Source organism: Amblyomma americanum, chromosome 9 (genome assembly GCF_052857255.1).
Source record: "Amblyomma americanum isolate KBUSLIRL-KWMA chromosome 9, ASM5285725v1, whole genome shotgun sequence".
Classification (NCBI taxonomy): Eukaryota; Metazoa; Arthropoda; class Arachnida; order Ixodida; family Ixodidae; genus Amblyomma; species Amblyomma americanum.
In genome coordinates, this window is record NC_135505.1 from 107,987,349 (window position 1) to 108,006,105 (window position 18,757).

Genomic DNA, 18,757 nt, shown 5'->3' on the forward strand with positions numbered 1-18,757 from the left:
GATGAACACGCTGCCACGGACATCCACACTGATGCCAGCAATGTTGGCCTTGGTGCGGTACTGATCCAGTGGCAAGACGGTGCCGAACGGGTCATCAGTTATGCCATCCGAACACTTACGCGCTCCAAGACCAATTATTCTATGACAGAGAAAGAGTGCCTTGCAGTAGTGATATGGGCCATCAGTAAGTTCCGACCGTACCTCTAAGGGCGACCCTTCCGTGTGGTAAGCGACCACCACTCTTTATGCTGGCTGGCGATCCTCAAAGACCCCTCAGGATGCTTGGCTAGATGGAGCTTACGCTTGCAAGAATACAACAAAACAGTCATCTACAAGTCGGGGCGTAAGCATCAAGATGCGGACTGTTTGTCGCGTGCACCTATCACAATCGGTCCCGAAGAACCCGCTGATGATTCTCCTTTCCTGCGCGCTGTTAGTATGACCCAAATGGCGCAGCTTCAGCGGGCGAACTCGGAGTTCACGCCGCTCATCGATTACCTCAAAGGCATCGACGCTCGAATCCCGCGTGTTTTTCGTCGTGGGCTCCACACCTTCACTTTACAATCTGGTGTTCTCAACAAGCGCAACTTTGCCAGCAACGAAGAAGCGTTTCTGCTTGTCGTACCATCGCAGTTGCGGCCAGAGATTTTGAGTGCCTGTCATGATGCACCCTCTGCCGGCCATCTCGGAGTAAGTCATACACTCGCGCGCATTAAGCAGAAGTATTATTGGCCCAGGCTACTCCCATCGGTGCGCGCCTACGTACAAACATGCCGTGACTGCCAACGTCGGAAGTCTCCTTCGTTGAAACCAACCGGATTTCTTCACCCCATCGATCCACCGAAGACCCCTTTTCACCAAGTGGGCATGGACCTCCTTGGCCCTTTCCCGAAGTCTTTGTCTGGAAAGCGCTGGATCGTCATTGCCGCCGACTACCTGACACGGTACGCTGAGACCACGTCCCTTGTGAAAGGCACTGCTGCTGAAGCGCAGTTCTTCGTCCACAACATTGTCCTGCGTCATGGAGCCTCCGCCGTTGTTGTTACTGACCGGGGAACTGCTTTCACTGCCTGCTTAACCCAGTCAGTGATGACTCTGACGCACACCAGTCATCGACACGCTATGGCCTATCACCCACAGACAAACGGGTTGGTAGAGCGACTCAACTGTACACTAGCCGACATGCTTTCTATGTATGCTGACATCGAGCATCGAACTTGGGACACCATTCTGCCGTACGCAACGTTTGCATACAACACTGCCCTACAGGAGACAACCCGACTGACTCCCTTTCAGCTCGTCTTCAGTTGGCAAGTGACCACTCCGTTGGATGCTAGGTTGACCGTTGACCCCTACTATGACTCTGATGCTGACCTCGCCGCAGACACCTTTGTTCAGCGTGCTGAGGAAGCGCGGCAATTGGCACGCCTGCGAATTAACTGTCAAAAAGAGACTGACGCCGCTAGGTACAACCTCGGACGCCGCTTTGTCAGTTATGCGCCTGGCGACTTGGTGTGGGTTTGGACACCTGTTCGTCGCCGCGGTCTTAAAAGTTGCTGCGCAGATACTTCGGTCCTTACGAAGTAGTGCGCCACATCAGTAGTGTGACCTATGCAGTTGCTCCCGCCCAAGCGCCTTGCTCATTGCGCCGGTTGCACCGTACTGAAGTCGTGCACATTGTTCGCATGAAGCCTTACCACGACAGACTCCTTGACAGAAAAGCAGTTTACTGCAGCTGTATTTTGCTGATATTTCCCTCCTAGCCACATCATGGCGATGCTGCAGAAGAGGGGGCAGCGATACGTGCCACTGTGGAAGAAGACGAAAAAGCGCCTCCATCCGTGGAGAAAGAAGATGTTTCTCCCCCGCTCGTGCGCTTAGACCATTTAGGAACTGCCGAAGTTTTACGAGTCTTCTCCGGAGGTTCCCCTTCGAATTGCTCGTAACAATATTTAAAAGCAAGACACTGCCTGCTCGAGAAACTTTCCCAAGAAATGTCATTGTGCGGGCAAATGAGAACGGGTGGATGACGGGTGCGATGGTGGAAGAGTGGGTTAAGATTGTGTGGCGACGGCGTCCAGGAGCCCTTTTGACAAAGAACTCGCTCCTTGTCGTCGACTCTTACCGTGGGCACTTGACGGACAACGTGAAGGCTGCGCTCACCCAAGCGAACACGGACCTCGCTGTCATACCTGGCGGCATGACAGGCCAGTTGCAGCCACTTGATGTCTGCATCAACCAACCTTTCAAGGATCGTCTGCGGAAATATTACACAGACTGCTTGACTGACGATGACCACATGCTAACGGCAACGGGCCGCATCAAACGTGCTACCGCAGCTGGCGGGCTGGGAAGCTGCAGCGTGGGACGACATCCCATGTACTTTGATCGTGCGCGTCTTTAAAAATTGCAGCATATCTAATGCGCTTGATGGTACCGAAGATAGTGCACTGTTTGAAGAAGACAGTAACATGGAACACAGTGACGAGTCTAGCAGCAATGACAACGTTGAATGAGCGCTGCACGTTCAGATTCAATAAATGCTGTTTGCATTTTGTGAACGCTGTCCTCGCTTTTTTTCTTCGGCCTACATTCGAGGTTATATATATATTGGCTCCAGACTTTAGGGGTCGGCTTAGAATCGGGGTCGGCCTGAATTCGAGTAAATATGGTAGGTCGACTTACAATCTTGTAAATACTAGATGAAATCGCAGCGATGGCAACACTGGCTGAGCTCAATGTGGTGGCAGCATTCCCGACTACATTCACACCAAAATTTTGAGCAACCGTTCGTCATACAGTGTTCCGGGTGGTGTCATAGCATTTCTCTTTGCATATAGCTTACATGTTTGTCAAATTGGAGGCTAGCTTGCAACAGGGGTTCGGACGGATGACATAGCACCTTTAGTTGCATGTGTTAAGGCACGGTTGAAGCGTCCACCCAGATGTGGAGATGTGAGAGCTACTGAGCTCTTTCGTTTTCTCAAAAGACATGCTTTTCCCTTCCTCTACCCATTCCTCTACAAAAGCTGACTTAAGTGCCCTCAGAATTTTGTCTTCTCTGGCAGAGCATTCTGTCACTCAGTGCATTGCCATGGCACACTGCAGTGATGCCGTGCATGACACTGTTGCATGTTGGCCAATCATTGTGGCACTATGTTATACCAACTCTGCAGAACTACGAAATGTGCCTTTAACAGCTGCTCTATGTTGTGAGCCTTCAGCTTTGCAATCAGTGAAATTAAGCCTTTACAAAGATGGAGCAGCCACAAGGAACACATTGTTCTGCAACAGCCCCATTGTTTCAGCAAGGAAGAAGCAGCGCAATGTTGATGTTCCCTCAACGGATTGACTGACCTTCGAGGGAGACCTTCTTTGGGGTGAGCGCCTGTACATGGTAGGGGCCATCGGTGCTGCGCCGGTACTTCTGGCGGCCACCACGTACCCTGTCTAACCGGACCCCTGCAACAGGTTGATCGGAAAAATTTTCAGCTCCAGTCAGTCACTGGAGCTCCTCCTGCACTTCAGTACAATGCCCAAAAGCACAACGCATCACTACTTCATACCTTCCTGTTCGCAACGACACAAACCAAAGTGAGGTTCAGCAAGGATGAGTATGCAATAGCTATAGGCAAATGCAACAAGCTGAGTGCCCTAAAAACATGGGCGCAAGGCACAACAGTTGCAGCAAGTGAGGGTTCCTGTAAATGTTTACATAGTTCTGAAGTTACAATTACATGCACTGAAATCTATCAGCATTGGTTTACTTTGCACACTGAAATATTGCCAAAGGTGTCTGAAACTGAACACAAATTTGATGCTCATATGTACTCCCGACGCATGAAACTGCCTGTTCATGGCAGTTGCAAGTCAGGAACACATCGAACAAATCAAGAAAAATAATGAAATGGTTCAGTTAGCAACACACCACTTTGACAAAGGGCAAAACTAAAAATGGAACCAAGAGAAGGAATAAAATATGGTAAAATATTGATCTTGTTCATTGTTTCTTTTTGTACCACAAGAACATTAGTGCAACGAGGTAGACCCCTGATCACTTTCTGCTATGTATTTTGGCTGTTGCAAACATGAAATGAATCATCATTCCAGCTGCTAAACATTGGAGCTGGCTGGTGCTGTTAACTGTCACGCCTGCATTCACTCCATCTTGCGTTTGCAAAGTTCAGTGTAAGCAAGTCCTAACGTGTGCTCTTACTTCACTGCTTACTCACCTCAATCTACACCCCTGCCCATCTCAAATGGGAAATTGTGCACAACTCCATGCAACCTTTGTTCATAATAAAAATTTAGTCTATGTCTCTTTTGACTACATTCACATTTGCTTGGCACCAAAACACATTTCTGAGAAAATGCTCTAAAAAAATGGAAATTTCTGAGTGACAGTGCTCGTGCTGCTGGTCCCTTGCTAATTTTTGTGCTATGCCATTTCCCATTTCTCTCCATTCCGTCCATTTACCAGTTTCCACCTTTTTCCATCATTCCAGTCCCAACTTGGAAGAACAACAAGACAAATGGAATCATTCCAAATTCGGCAGTGGCACCAACTCTGGCCCACACAGAAGCAAGGCGGCCAACTTTGGCGGCTTGCTGCGACAACAGCAGCAGCAGCAGCAACTATAATGGGCACCATCGGTGCTGTTCCAGGAGACAAGGCCAGAAGCATGACAAGTGGCTGCACAAACCCCACGGCCCCCACTGACAGAGATGTGGGAAGGTTTAGAAAGTATAAATAAACAAACAGATCAAAAATAAAAACCACAGGCACATCTCACAGGACAACAAGGTGCATTGAAGCAGATGAGCACCCCCCCCCCCGTCCCCAACCTGCCGCTGTGGGCCAGCGGTTTAAAGCAGGGACCAAAAACGACAAAGGAAGGAGCGAGAGGGTGGAAGGAGAAGGGAAGAGAGAGGTAGTATAAGAGACGGCATCTTCTGTTTGCGGAACCAACAACCAGCTGCCGAAAAACAAGCTTCTGGCGCTGCGCCAGCTCACAACCCTTCGGGCCCCCAGTTCATTTTTCTTCTCGCCCCATGGCGCTCCACGGAGAGAGAGAAAAATGGGGAGAGAACGTGGCAGACACCAACAACTCCTTCCCTCACCATGCCACAGTGCATGCGCCCAAACGGAGCAGAGAAGAAGCACCCCTCAGAAGATGCATCGGTCCCATTCCAAAATCGCAGCTGTTGTCGCGAGGCCACCACAGCTGCAGCAGGTATAAATATTCGGACGGGTTCTCCAAGGCCCACCCCGCCACCTCATCACTTTCAAGGCAGCGGCACAGTCTCCTCCTCTTCGCGCCGCAGTGTGTGCAGTTCTCAAGATGGCAGTGCGCCTCTCTGGCAAGTCGTAAGCCCAAGAGACCTCCCGGTGAGTCGCAAAAAGCTGTCTGCAGTGCGCAAACTTTTCCCTGGCTCTGCCCCAGTACCTCTCCAAGGATATGCACAAAGAAAGAGACATTTTTGAAAAGGTTTCTAATAAGATGCAATATCTACCAGAGTTCCAAATTCTGCCATCAATGCTGATCACTGCCTGCTTTTTCTGCGTGACAGGCCACGAACAAGACAAGAATAGCCAAGACTATGTTACTCGGTCATTAGCTTACACACACTGCTTCCATTACTGCGACCTGTAGGCACAGACCGTGCATTAGGTCGGAGTGCAAGCAGTGCAGGCAGGCCTCGTGCTCAACTGGAATGGTAACGGTGCAAGCCAAATAGCAAAAGCCCGCCAAGATTTCCTGGCAAAACCTTTCACGCTCAAAAAACACGATCATTAAGCAAGACGAGAGCAGCACAAAATGCACCTAGGAATACGAGAACAGCAAAGATCAGAGAAGAAAAAAGACAAGAACAGAATGACAAGAATGAAAAGTGCAGCACTTGAATGTGACAAAACTGTATGAACGTTCCTTGCAAATCAAGTGTCCCATCTTCGTCCATTGGGCCTTCCTCCCTTCCCTGCATTCGTACCTGCATTCTTCAAAACTATTCCTTCCATGATAAATTCAGTTTACTACAGAATGGAGAGACACTGCTGGCCAGCAGCCAGGCCATTCTCCCGGCATTTTTGCATTTTGTTCAATGTGTCTTCACCAACTACAACATTCCGACATCTAAAGGCACCTTCTCTCCCCTTTGTTTTAGCCTACATCACACACACTACGCCTAAATGCTATACCCGTCCTTATGCAGGTCACGTCCTGTCTGGACCAGTGTATTAACATGCTTTTAAAGGCAGCAAGTGATTTAAGAGTTGCAGGATTTTTATTCAGTTTCTGTGATGGTTAAGCCAGGACTGCTCTGCATGCATCCGCTCTGTGCTTTGCACAACACACATTTGGCCAATAAGATGCAACTAACCCCATGTGACTTTACGCAGTGACTGTCAGATCGTACGAATGTAGTGTCACGGTGAAAAGTCTACGGGATGCGGATTCACGTAAAAAAAAATTTGTTTCCGCGTTGCCTTGCTAGTCAGTCAGCTGGTATTAATTCCAGTGGATGTAGCACACATGTCCCCTCATGATTCAATGTTTTTATTAACCTGTTTTGCCCAACTGCAGAGAAATAATTTTTTTCCCCTTGAACACACATAACTTTTGTACATGACTGTGCTACGCAAGGTCATGCGATTCAGGTGGGCCTAGCCCATGTATGCTTCAAAAGGCTCATTTACATGAACCCAAAGGACTGGATCAAATAACGCCGAGCTAAGCAAGGTTACCAAGACTCAACCACAGCACATTTTGCATAAACTTCACATTAACGAGTAAGGCCTGAAGCACAGCACCCTCGGAGGCGCAACCTGCTTGTGTTCCTGCTAACACACGGCAATAAAGTGATTCCCACAAGTGAAGGTGAGCAAGCACAACTCGCTGAGGAAGGCTAGAGAGTCTACATACAACCCCTTGTAAGCAAACTAACTTGACACGTCCCAGTGACTGCCTTTACTGACCTGCTATTAGGACAATAACCCAAGGTGCATTACTGTTCTGCGCATGTGCACTGGTGCCCGTTATTTTCCCTAGCCCCAAAAATGATAGGGTCACCCTATTTTAAAACTCCCTATAATTTACGTCGGCTCTAGAACTGGTTCTGCACTTAGTAGATGGGCTCAAACCGACACTATCGAGTTTCTGTAGGTGCCACTAGAGAGGGCGCTCTTGAATAGCAAGGTGCAGGGTACAGGTATCACTGTCATTCCTTTGCCCTAAAGGTGACAAGAAAGGGCTGGGTGCTTTTTTTTTTTTTTCGTCCGTGCCCTTACACATCGCAAAACCACGAATGTGTTCCTACTTAGCCAGTTTTCCATTGCTCTGCGCAGAGGTGAAGCAAACAATAGAAGGAAGGGAAGACTCAATCCGCTCAACACGGGATGCTCACCTTCCTTGAGCATGCCCATCTTGAGGCACTTCTGGAACCGGCAGGCCTGGCACGCCTTGCGCCGCCGCTTGTTGATCTCGCAGTCGCTCGACGCGGGACACGTGTACTCGATGTTGCCTGCAGGACAGGCAGCCAAGAGAAGAGCAGGAAGCGATTCAGACAACAAGCAGGCTGTGACCGATCTGTACAAGCCACACACACACACACGCAAACTGCTGGCGGTGGTAAATCACGGCCTCCGGGCTAATCTTGCGCTGAGATGCGAGAGATTGGCGGAACGTTGCATGCAAGCGGGGGAAAGCAGCCGTAACGCGGGCCAAGGCCAAAGCCAAAGAAAACCAGCACTGACGCAACTCTGGCTCCAAGCCAGGGTTGAACATGGGGCCCTCGCTGTGACAGCACATTAAAACGGCTTGTCCTCCAGATGCCGGGACTTCCCGACAATTCTGTGCAGTTTGCCCACGAGCCACAGTAAGCATGCACCAACCTAATGCAGCTGAAGACCAATTAATTTGAGGTAGGTGCAGTTCAAAGGATGCAAAGACAGCACTGTTAGAAAATGGAGTTAACTAGGGAGATTATGGAGGCTTTCTACATAAAGAAAAAAACTAGATTGTGCGTTAAAAGCCCGTCGGTTTGCCTGCATGACAGTGAAGATCGTTTCCTCGATTCCACATGGCTACACATTTGTTTGCTTTGTTATCTTGTTTGTTTGCACTCTTTATATTCCTTGCTTCCTGCGAATAAACCTTCAGTTGTGAGTTAGCGCTGTGTCCCGTTGTTTTCTTTCCTTGTCCTCGTCTTTTGCGCTATTTTCGCTTAAGTATGTATCACCAACTCGCCCATCTTGCCATCGTGTTTTTGCAGCAACTTTGTTAACAGTGAAACTTGGTGCAGTGAAAGATCTACAAACATGTGGTCTTTCTGCACTTACAACTCACTGAAAAAGTTCATACTTGTGTGTACAAAATTATGATTTCATGCACACACTCACTTTTTCTGTCTCTCATTTCAGGTTTCCTTCAAGTTTTCAAACGCATGAACTTTCCTTTTTTTTTGTGTGTGTGTGTAGTCAGAAGTAAATGGAGATGTGCCTGGGAAATCACTGCGTTAAATTTTCCTTCCAGGGGTTTTGCATCGTCTTCCCTGCGGTGGCCAAGACAGTGCACCAATCAGGATGCAGGCAAGAAGTCGCTGGGAACAATGAGCAGTGCCTGCCAGTAAATTCACCACAATATCAGTGCGCGTAAGCACGGAAGTGATGCACTGCCCAAGGTATCCGTCAGAGCCATAATGCTTCCGACGTCGCTAGCTGCCTAATGAACATCTGGCAAGTCTGTTCAAGCTGAAAGAGTTTGTGTTTCTGTTGAAATAAAGAAACAAAAAGCCCTAACACACATATGTGAAAAGCGAAGCTGGCATTATATTTTATTCACGTCAGCTATCCCAGTTCATTGCGTAAACAACGCAGAGATCTAAAAACACCTTTAAAGAATTCACAGGGGCACCCAATTCCATTATGTGATGGCAAAGCAATGGCAATAGCCGTTGTTGATGCCTTCACCACTCAGAAATGATGTCACTTCCAGTCTGGTGACATCACTTCCTGTATAGTGATGTCACTTTGCTCAGGCCAATGCGGGAATTTTATGATTGAAGATGCATTTTGCCCCCGTGGGGCTGCTATAAAAATTTCTGAGGATGCCCTGAAAATCACATTTTCAAAGTCAAGGGTCTCCAAGTATTATCCAGGAATGTCAGCATGCCCCGTACCATTCAGTCTTCTGCGCATTTGTCCTTGTGCTAGAGAAGAAAAAAACATGGCAGAACAATAACCCATACCGGCACCACCTCCCAACGTGTCATCCTGTTACAATATCAGTCTAGAACACCTGTGACAGAAGTTATTTTGTTCTATCACCTCTGCCAACTTATGTGCATTGCTCACGGCATGTACATGACTGTGGACCAAGAGATTTGTGGTAATAAAGCTACTCTTGAAGTTCTTAGAGGACGAGGGCCTTATGGGGCAGGGTTAGAAGTCCATCTCTTTAATTACAAGACACAAACAGAATAACTGCCAGCATACCCAACAGGACTTGTCGGGCTAGTTGGTTGATCATAATGCAAAAAAGACGAACTGCGCAACAAGAACACGGACGAAAGGGAGGCAGACACACACTAATGCGTTAGTGTGTGTCTGCCTCCCTTTCGTCCGTGTTCTTGTTGCGCAGTTCGTCTTTTTTAGCATACCCAAACTAAGGCTAACCCCACCTGTTTTTAGCACGACTCCTACCACAACTTTTCGCTTCCAAACAGTATTTGTGGAGTCCTTTTGGTGTTGACGTCACTAGTTTAAATTGAATGACGGGAATAGGAATGCGAAATTTTTTTGCTGTGACGGGGGTGACGATGTGTTGCTGTTACGCAGAGTCTTCAAGACAGGTAAGACAACACTCGAAATCATGGAACAGCCCATCAAGGCGTCACATATTTGTGCACACGTCAATACATTGCCATGGCACTCTTTCACATTTGTTGTCCACTTAGTATTAAGCCGTACATGTGGTTAAAACATATGCAAAAACACTGTCTCACCCTGGATGGTCCGCTTGAAGAAAGCCTTGCAGGCCTCGCACGAGGCCACCCCATAATGGTAGCCCGAAGCCACGTCCCCACACACCAGGCAAAGCCGCCGCGGAGAGTTGCCTCCACCGCCTCCGCCGCCACCACTATGGTGGTTGCTGTTGTTGTGGTGATGCCCCGATGAAACTCGCATTGAGTGGCCACCACCTGATCATGAGAGAGCAAAGCGAACTCTCATAAAGACGTCCAGACTAAAAACATCACAACCTAGCCACACCATCAAACAACAACTTCAGTCAACAACTTCAGTCATGCACTGAATAGTAGCACCACAGAAGCAAGAAGCATAAATTTGATGGCACCGATGCTGCTGCATCAAAGCAGAATGCATGAAGTAAATGCGTAATGAAAAGTGAATTCAAGACATGCACTACGAAGTAACTGAATTGCAGTGCTTTCAGAGGATACACAAGAGGCCTCCCTCACGATCGGCTTTACTTGGCAACATCAGGTCAGTCCGTGCACCCGCTGATTTCATCAACAAAGTGAATTTTTGTACCGTTACCTTCACAAAAATTATCACTAACCTGGCTAATACATGTCTGAAAAAAAGAGAGAAACTTTCTTGGAACATTACAGATGTTAGTTCTTAAGCACAGAGCTTCGGTGAAACACAAAACTGCGATGTTTATGCGGGCTCGTGACTGATGCTTTTCGGAGAACTGAAAACTTCATTGTGTGGCAAAAATTTAATGTTTATCACAAATGGCCTTGTCAGCTCATTCTGTGCAGCTGTCAAACGCAGAAAATCTGATCCGAGATTCTCTCACTTCATTTCACACAACACTATTTTGACACACTTGCCTCTGTTGAGTGCATAAGTGGCCGGCCAACATTTAATAATGTACCTCAACTCATGATGCAATTTTTACATTTGTGGCTGAGTGGTTAGAATTGTTCTCTGCTTTTATTGCCAGCATACTTTGTCTATCTATACAAACAAGTTGTGATACTTGTATCTGCAATGCATGCGAGTCAATTTTCAGTTTTTGCTACGACTTGAAAATGGCACGCTTCATACAACTCCCTGTCAATTGGAAACGTACGCTAGTTTAATATCTCGCACATTTTTCCACATGATGGTTTCAATGGGCACCTTTCTCTGAACTTTTTCTATCGCCCTGGTATGAATGGGTGCAATTTTTACATGTGCCCAGTACAGTGCAAGAGCAGGGCAAGAGCAGGGCAAGAGCAGGGCAAGAGCAGGGCAAGAGCAGTGCAAGAGCAGGGCAAGAGCAGTGCAAGAGCAGTACAAGAGCAGGGCAAGAGCAGGGCAAGAGCAGTACAAGAGCAGGGCAAGAAAAGGACAAGAGCAGTGCCAGTAAGCAGCCAGTGGTTGAAGTTGGCCAGCCTGCCACTTGCATACAAAGACCTTTGAATGCAAGAAGCAGTGCTGAACAGAGAGGAGGCGGGCACACTCACTAGAACCATGTCCCGTGCCCATGGCCGGTGGCGAGGGTGGCGCCTGGTGCGTGGCGCTAGTCGTTGAGGAGCAGGAAAACTCAGGAGGGCTCAGTGGAGGCGACAGGCTGGGCGAATGGCACTGCAGCTTGATACTGTGGTGGGGTGCGGCATCTCCTGGTGACAGGGACGATGACGACGAGTACATGGTAAGCTCGTACGGCTCCTCCTCCCTCTTCACCAGCCCAGAGGACGCCATCTAGGGCCCTGCACGATAATCAACGAGAAATGTTGATCACGCAACAGCCTGCGGCCTCGTAACAAACCTTGTTTACCACACACCAAGCGAACACCAAGGATATGAGCATTACACACATGCTCAAACTCTAGTCTACACTACACATGTCAAGGCTGGAAGAGCAGCTTCACCTACTGATAAGCGCATTCGTTACCACTTTACATTTAAATACAACTTGTGTGCCACTTACACACACAACTAGACATGCAAAAAATGCACAATAATTCCCGTCCTTGCTGGTGTAAATATTCTATGCTTTAAACCATGTGCGCAGCACTCCCCCAACCTTATAACCTTGATAACCTTTTGTGTGCTGTTTTATCAAGGCACTGGTAAACACGACACTTGTGCACTTCCAGAACCCGAAATCTTGCTCCGAAACAATGGATATCCTGGAGGCAAGTTCACTCACAAATAACCCTGGGACACAAATGCAGTGAACTGCTCTTCTGATGCCAAGAAAGAAATAAAAAAAGGGCACAGTGTGTAGCCATATGGTCGTAAAGGCTCTTTTCACAGGAGAAGGGGAAAAGGCCTATTTGCCTGCCACCATTCTGAATTGTTTCACAAATGTGAAGCCTCACAAAGTAGTGCCACAGGCCTCAGGAAGTTGATTTATGGTATTATGGGGTTTAACATCCCGAAGCGACTCAAGCAAAGAGGGACGCTGTAGTGAAGGGCTTTGGATAATTTCGACCACCTGGGGTTCTTTAATGTGCACCAACATCGCACAGCACACGGGTCTCTAGCATTTCGCCTCCATTGAAATGTGATCGCCATGGCCGGGATCAAAACCGCGTCTTTCGAGTCAGAAGCTGAGCACCATGACCATTGAACTACTGCAGCGGCTCTTAGGAAGTTGAGTTAATGTGGTCAGTCACAGATATAAATCACTGACAAAATGGTTTTTACGAGTACGAATCTTACAAGTGCAACAGATCGAGTTGCCCTACCTGCCTTTAAATTAAGCCTAACCACATTACCAACTTCCACATAGATGAGAACACAACACTGCAAAACTTGAAAGTGCCAAATTATTCGATCAACATGAGTCAACCAGGGTTCCCAGCTTGAGAAGCACTTATGTAACATGAAAAGCAGACGAATCAACCAGTCTCATCAACCAAAGCACCGTAGCACTGGGAAAGCTCGTCACTAGACAGGTAAAGGTCACAGCGATAGGCCATTCCGAATTCTCGGGTTGTGCGCTTGTCAAATTTCACAAATGTGCGAAACATGACAGAACACCTGGACACGACAAAACGCCTCTACAAAACAAATTTTCACAACTAGTTCCCACTGAAGAACCACAGGAGGAACCCTTCCCAGTGGACCAAAAGCCACAACCTCCGGCTCCCGCGATTTCATCTTGAGTGCACCTGAGATTCTCATGACGCCTTTCTCTTTCTCCGGCATTTCTCTTCTTCTTTTCGTTGCCCCTCCGCAGCGCCCAAATATTCCGTGCCACAAAACCGCGAGGCGAGTAAGTGAGCCAACCGGCGGCCTAGCTCTAAGTGCCTCCGAAAAAGAACGCTCAAAACGCTCCCGCGGCAGTCGTCGGCAAAAAAGAAACAAAGAGGGGGGGGTCTTTCGGAGTCGTCTTAGCGGGGCAGCAGCAGCGTGCCGTGCGTGTATATACGCAGAGAGTTGCGCGCGCGGCTTCGGCCAAAGAAAAACGAAAGAGGAGGCGGCGGAGGCGGCAAACCGTGGAGCTGGGCCAAGGAGCCCCGGTGCGTCCGCCCGCCGCCGTCGCCGCTGCGGCACGCTCCTCGTAAAACGGTGCGCGCGGGTGGTTGCGTCCTCCTTTTGAGTAACACGCTGCGTAATACGCCGTCACACACACACACACACGCAGTGGGAATCACTTTTGCCGCCGCGCACACAGTGTTTGCCGATATTTCTTTACAACCCACCCCTATAATGCCATCTCCTTGTCGGCCTCCTTGCATGCACGTGACCCCGCGGGCGCCATTTTGATGCCCAGCGCGTAGCCTACGCAGTGCAGGCCGAAGCACGAGGCGATAATCCCTTTAGACATGCGCTGCTTCACAGACAGCAAAATGGCGACCGTTGTGGCGTAGATGCACGCACCCTCCCCTCATAAAGAAAAAAATTGGAGTGGACACCTAAGTTCCGCCGTAACGGTACGACGAGATTTCGTAACTCGTTAATTCCCGTATATGCAGAAGGGCATTCTCTACTTTACACTCATACCCCTCCTGGCACAGTGATGCAGCGCTTAAGCGACGCGCCACTGCCCTGCGACGGCAGCTGTTCCAGGCGATGGGCCTTGTGCGGCCCACGGGTTGCTCTTCCCGAGCGACCAGTCATTACAACCAATCTGTTTTCTCTGCCAACTCGGAACACTAAACAGAGGGAGCAAAAAAGGGATGAAACTGTTCTCCAGCGCACACCCTTTTATAAAAGGGTGTGCTTACGCCCTTTTTACTCCCATATAGGTGTATTTGTGTCTAGAGAGTAGGAATGCAAACAACCTTAAAGGGACTATGCAATAAATTAATTGAGATTATTACGTAAAGCAGACGAGAGATAGGCATTCGATCACTCGTCACCCCAGTGCAAGAATGTTTGAGCTAGCATCAACAACAGCGAAGATATAGACGATTAAAAATTACGCTCCTCCTCTCCCCCCTCAACTCGTACACGAGGAGCACCAGAAAAAAAATAAAGAGAACAGCTCTGGGACTGGGCCCCGCCCATGAATACGTCATCCGCTGACGTTTATTTTGCAACTTCCGGTTGTCGCTCCTAGCCCCCCAGCAGTAAAGTCACTGGAACGGGAAAAGTACCGCAACCAGCCGCCATATTTGGTCCAGCGCCGCTTGCTGTGCACGCTTACCTCTGCCCATAAGAGCAAGTGCTACGTAATGCTCGAGATTATCTGTGTGCCGGCGGCCGCGAGAAAGAAGCGAGCGGACCATTTATGGCGGGAATGACGCGTCACCGCGAAGAACAAATCGGGAACGCGCGCGCGCTGGCCGGCCGGCGAGGCGGCGAGAGAAAACGAAGGCGGTACTTTTCCCGTTCCAGTGACTTTACCCAGCAGCAGCGTCGGCGGCATCTCTCCGGTCTCTTCTCCTTCCTGGATTGCGGCGCGCGTCGGGTTTCTTTGCTCGTCATCTGTGGTAATTAGCAGTAATAAACCCGGACCTCGAGACGCAACTGCTCGCTTTTACGGCCGCGGTGGGCATCGAGCCCTATGCGTGCACAAGAAGAGCCGTGCGAGTGGCTCCGGAACTCCCGACAGAAGGAGGCGGCAGAGGAAAATTTAAACCATATGCGCGAAGGCAATGCCCTGGCTCGCGCTTGCCCGAGAGGGTCGCGCGGCGGCGCGAGCAGACGATTTTCACGGCTACCGGAAGTGTGCCCGTGACGTCGTGGCTGCCGTGGCTCCAGGAACTGCAGAGGCTTTGCCAGAAAACGAGCGCTACTGCAACAGTACATAACGATGTGCGGTGTCGAACCCATAGCCGTGGCCCTGCAGGAAACATCGAAAACAGGGGCGACAATAGCCGGCTATAAGTTTTACGGGAACGGGAGGACGGACTCCAGGGTGGCAACTTTGGTTAAAAAGAATCTGGCCGTCATAAAACATGACATAGAGTCCGAAGGACCAGACTCCGTCTTTGTTGAAATAATCACCGGAAGGAGGGAATCTAACAGCATTTTTCTTCTTAACGTTTACAGCAACCCAAGGCCGAAATGCAACTTAGAAGCCACCTTTAAGGAGGCAATCAAAATCGCAGGCAGATGTCCCTTAGTTACTATGGGTGATTTCAACGCGGCCCATCCGGAGTGGGGCTACAAGCAGGCAAATTCCAAGGGTCGGCAATTGCTAGAATGCATTCAAGACCTAGGAATCACACTGCATAACGATCCCTGCACGCCAACGAGAGAAGGATCAGGAGGAAAGGTGGATACTTCTCCGGACCTCACCCTCAGCAGAAACATTACTAAGGCAACCTGGGCCACCACAGGGCAGAACCTAGGTAGCGACCACATCATCATATCCCTCACTTTAGGAAAGGGCATCGCGGTGAGAAAATATAAGAAGCCAACCATCACGGAGTGGAATAAATTTAGGGCCATAAGAGAAGCAGAACACATGGGCAGCATAACCGACATATGCGAGTGGACCACCCTGCTGAAAAAACACGTAGAGGACACTACAGTTGAGGTAGAGGACAAGGACGCCCCACAAAACGTGGACAGCAGGCTTCTCAGTCTTTTTCGGCAGAAAACGACCCTCGAGGAAAGGAAAAAGAAAAATCAGAACGACAGGCGGATAACGAGGGACCTAAGCAAACTCAACAGGGAAATAGAAAAGCATGCCTTTCAGGTATGCGAGCAAAATTGGCTAAGCGCTTGCGACCAGATGGAAAAGGGAATGAGTCTGACAAAGACGTGGAATATAATCAGACACTTATTGGACCCAGATAAAACCAAATCAGAGGCAAGAGTTAGACAAACGAAAGTCAGGCACAGTTTCAACGGCACAGATGAACAACTATGCGAGCGTCTCAGAAGTATATATCAACCAGGAACCGGCTGGGCCTCTACCAGAATATGGTGGTGAGGACAACCCGGAGCTGGATGCATCAATCACGGAAGTGGAGGTGCGTGCTGCGTTATGCAATCTAAAAACTAAGTCGGCACCCGGCTCAGATGGCATTGGCAACAAGGTACTTAAAAACCTTGATGATGTATCCGTCACCAACCTCACGGCCTACATTGGGAAAGTATGGGAAACCGGAAAGATTCCCAAAGCCTGGAAACAGGCAGAAGTAGTATTTATACCAAAACCGGAAAAACCCGAGGAACTCAATAGTTTGCGGCCAATCTCACTTACATCCTGTGTAGGAAAGGTAATGGAGCATGTAGTTCTCAACAGACTTTCCAGGCATATGGAGGACAATAACAAATGGCCACACGAGATGGTTGGCTTCAGACCAGGGTTAAGCACTCAGGATATAATGCTAAGACTAGAGCAGGATATAATCAGGAACCGTTCACATGAGTTGAAAGTTATATTAGGCCTAGACCTAACTAAAGCATTCGATAATGTTAGGCATGAAGCTATACTTAGAGGCATACAGGAAGCAAACCTGGGCCTAAGAACATACAACTACATAAAGGACTTTCTCGCAAACAGAGAAGCGATACTGAGGTTTCAGGATGCAAAGTCGGAACCAATTAAGATAGGGGGGTCCGGCACGCCACAAGGGGCAGTGCTATCCCCATTTCTTTTCAATATAGCAATGAGAGGACTCCCACCCCTGCTCAACAGAATTAGCAACCTTAAATTCAGCTTGTACGCCGATGATATAAATCTTTGGATCAGCGAACCTGGTACGTTCGAAGCCAGAGATAAGCTACAACAGGCTGCGGACATCATTGTTAAATATGCCAAAGAGAGAGGGCTGGCCTGCTCTCCTCAAAAATCAAAGGTTCTAGTGTACGCCAAAGGAATATACGGACCTAAGCCAGACATCAACATCATAGTTGAGGGCCGCAAGGTTCCCAGAGTTGAGGAAATCAGAATCCTTGGTTTCTTCATCAATTCCAAAGGCAAGAACGCTAGCACAATAAAGAAACTAGAACAGTATACAGATAAGATAGCAGGGTTAATTAGAAGAATAGCTACCAAAGGAAGGGGGTTGAAGGAGCGGAACCTGCTCAGGCTCACGCAGGCTTTCACCACAAGCAGGATCTGCTACGCCACGCCCTTCATGGAACTTAACAAAGGGGAGGTAGACAGACAATATAATCATTAGGAAAAGTGTAAAAAGAGCCCTAAGTTTACCTGTAAATACATCCACTGAAGAACTAGAAAAAATGGGGGTTCATAACACATGGGCGGAGCTTAAGGAAGCAGCTAGAATTTCACAGCTTGAACGACTTAGCAAAACCCGGACAGGCAGGAAAATTATGGAATGGGTGTGGGTACAGCCTGACAGCAAAATAGAAGGCAAGGTAGATATACCTCTCGACATCAGGTCCAAAATAAAAATTCCTCCCATACCGAAAAACATGCACCCTCAGTTCAACAAAGATAGACGAAAGCATAGGGCCAAGGCTATGGCAAAAAAGTTCAGAGAGCTGCCTGCTGAGGAGGTAGCACACGTAGACGCTGCTGGGGTCTGGAGGGGGCTGCGGTTTCGGCCCTTGTAGACGGTCAGGAAAAACCCCTTATTACAGTCTCAGTCAGAACCCAGAACACGGAAACTGCTGAAGAAGTGGCGGTGGCGCTCGCCCTGGCAGGATCTAATGCAGGGTACATTCTTTGCGACAGTAAATCCACTGTCAGAAATTTTAGTAAGGGCTTGGTCTCTTTGGAAGCCAAACGCATTCTGGAAAGCATGCCAAAACATAGGTCTGCTGCACTATTCTTTATACCAGCACATGAAGAAATAGCTGGTAACGAGGCCGCTCACCTGCTAGCCCGAGTAACCTACATCCGGGCAGCAGCGGAGCAACCGGTCTGCACAAATCTTAAGGATGCCCAAATCACGTACAAGGAAATTACGGATTGTTACAAATTAGGAAGAAGAATATACCCTCCTCCAGACGTATCCCTTACTCACACAGAGGCTTATATCTGGAGGAGGATCCAAGCAGGGGAACACATATCGCCAGTCAAAATTGCTAAGAACCCAGGTGAAGAAAAATGTATCGACTGTGGGGAAAGGGGTACACTAAACTACATTACTTGGGAATGTCTTAGCTCACCAGGGGCTAAGGAAGAAATAAATAGTTTTGAAGCCTGGGAGGCGCTGCTGCGGAGCGAGGACCCCAACGCGCAGCGCAAAGCCACCCGCGTGGCGGCTGAGGCCGTGAAGCATCAGCTACACCGTCCTCAGCCGACGGCCTCTTCTCCTAATCGGGCTTAGGCTTCGGCCGAGCCTGAGAGGGGGTAGGGAGACCACCATCTGCCGGAAAAAAAGTTTTTCTGAACTGAACTGAACTGATCCAGCGAATGACAGCGTG

The 18,757-nt window shown here is 48.8% G+C and overlaps 1 protein-coding gene across 1 annotated transcript in view; it reads right to left on the reverse strand.

Moving 5' to 3' along the window:
• The window catches only part of LOC144104012 (steroid hormone receptor ERR1-like), a 121,454-nt gene that overhangs the window by 43,310 nt on the left and 59,387 nt on the right, over window positions 1-18,757 (reverse strand). The window contains exons 2-5 of the mRNA XM_077636793.1: window positions 11,473-11,718; window positions 10,003-10,197; window positions 7,405-7,521; window positions 3,358-3,462 (exon numbers count right to left, since the gene is read on the reverse strand). Coding sequence (XP_077492919.1) covers window positions 3,358-3,462; window positions 7,405-7,521; window positions 10,003-10,197; window positions 11,473-11,710 — 655 coding nt within the window. The 5' untranslated portion in view covers window positions 11,711-11,718. The remainder of the gene's footprint in view (window positions 1-3,357; window positions 3,463-7,404; window positions 7,522-10,002; window positions 10,198-11,472; window positions 11,719-18,757) is intronic.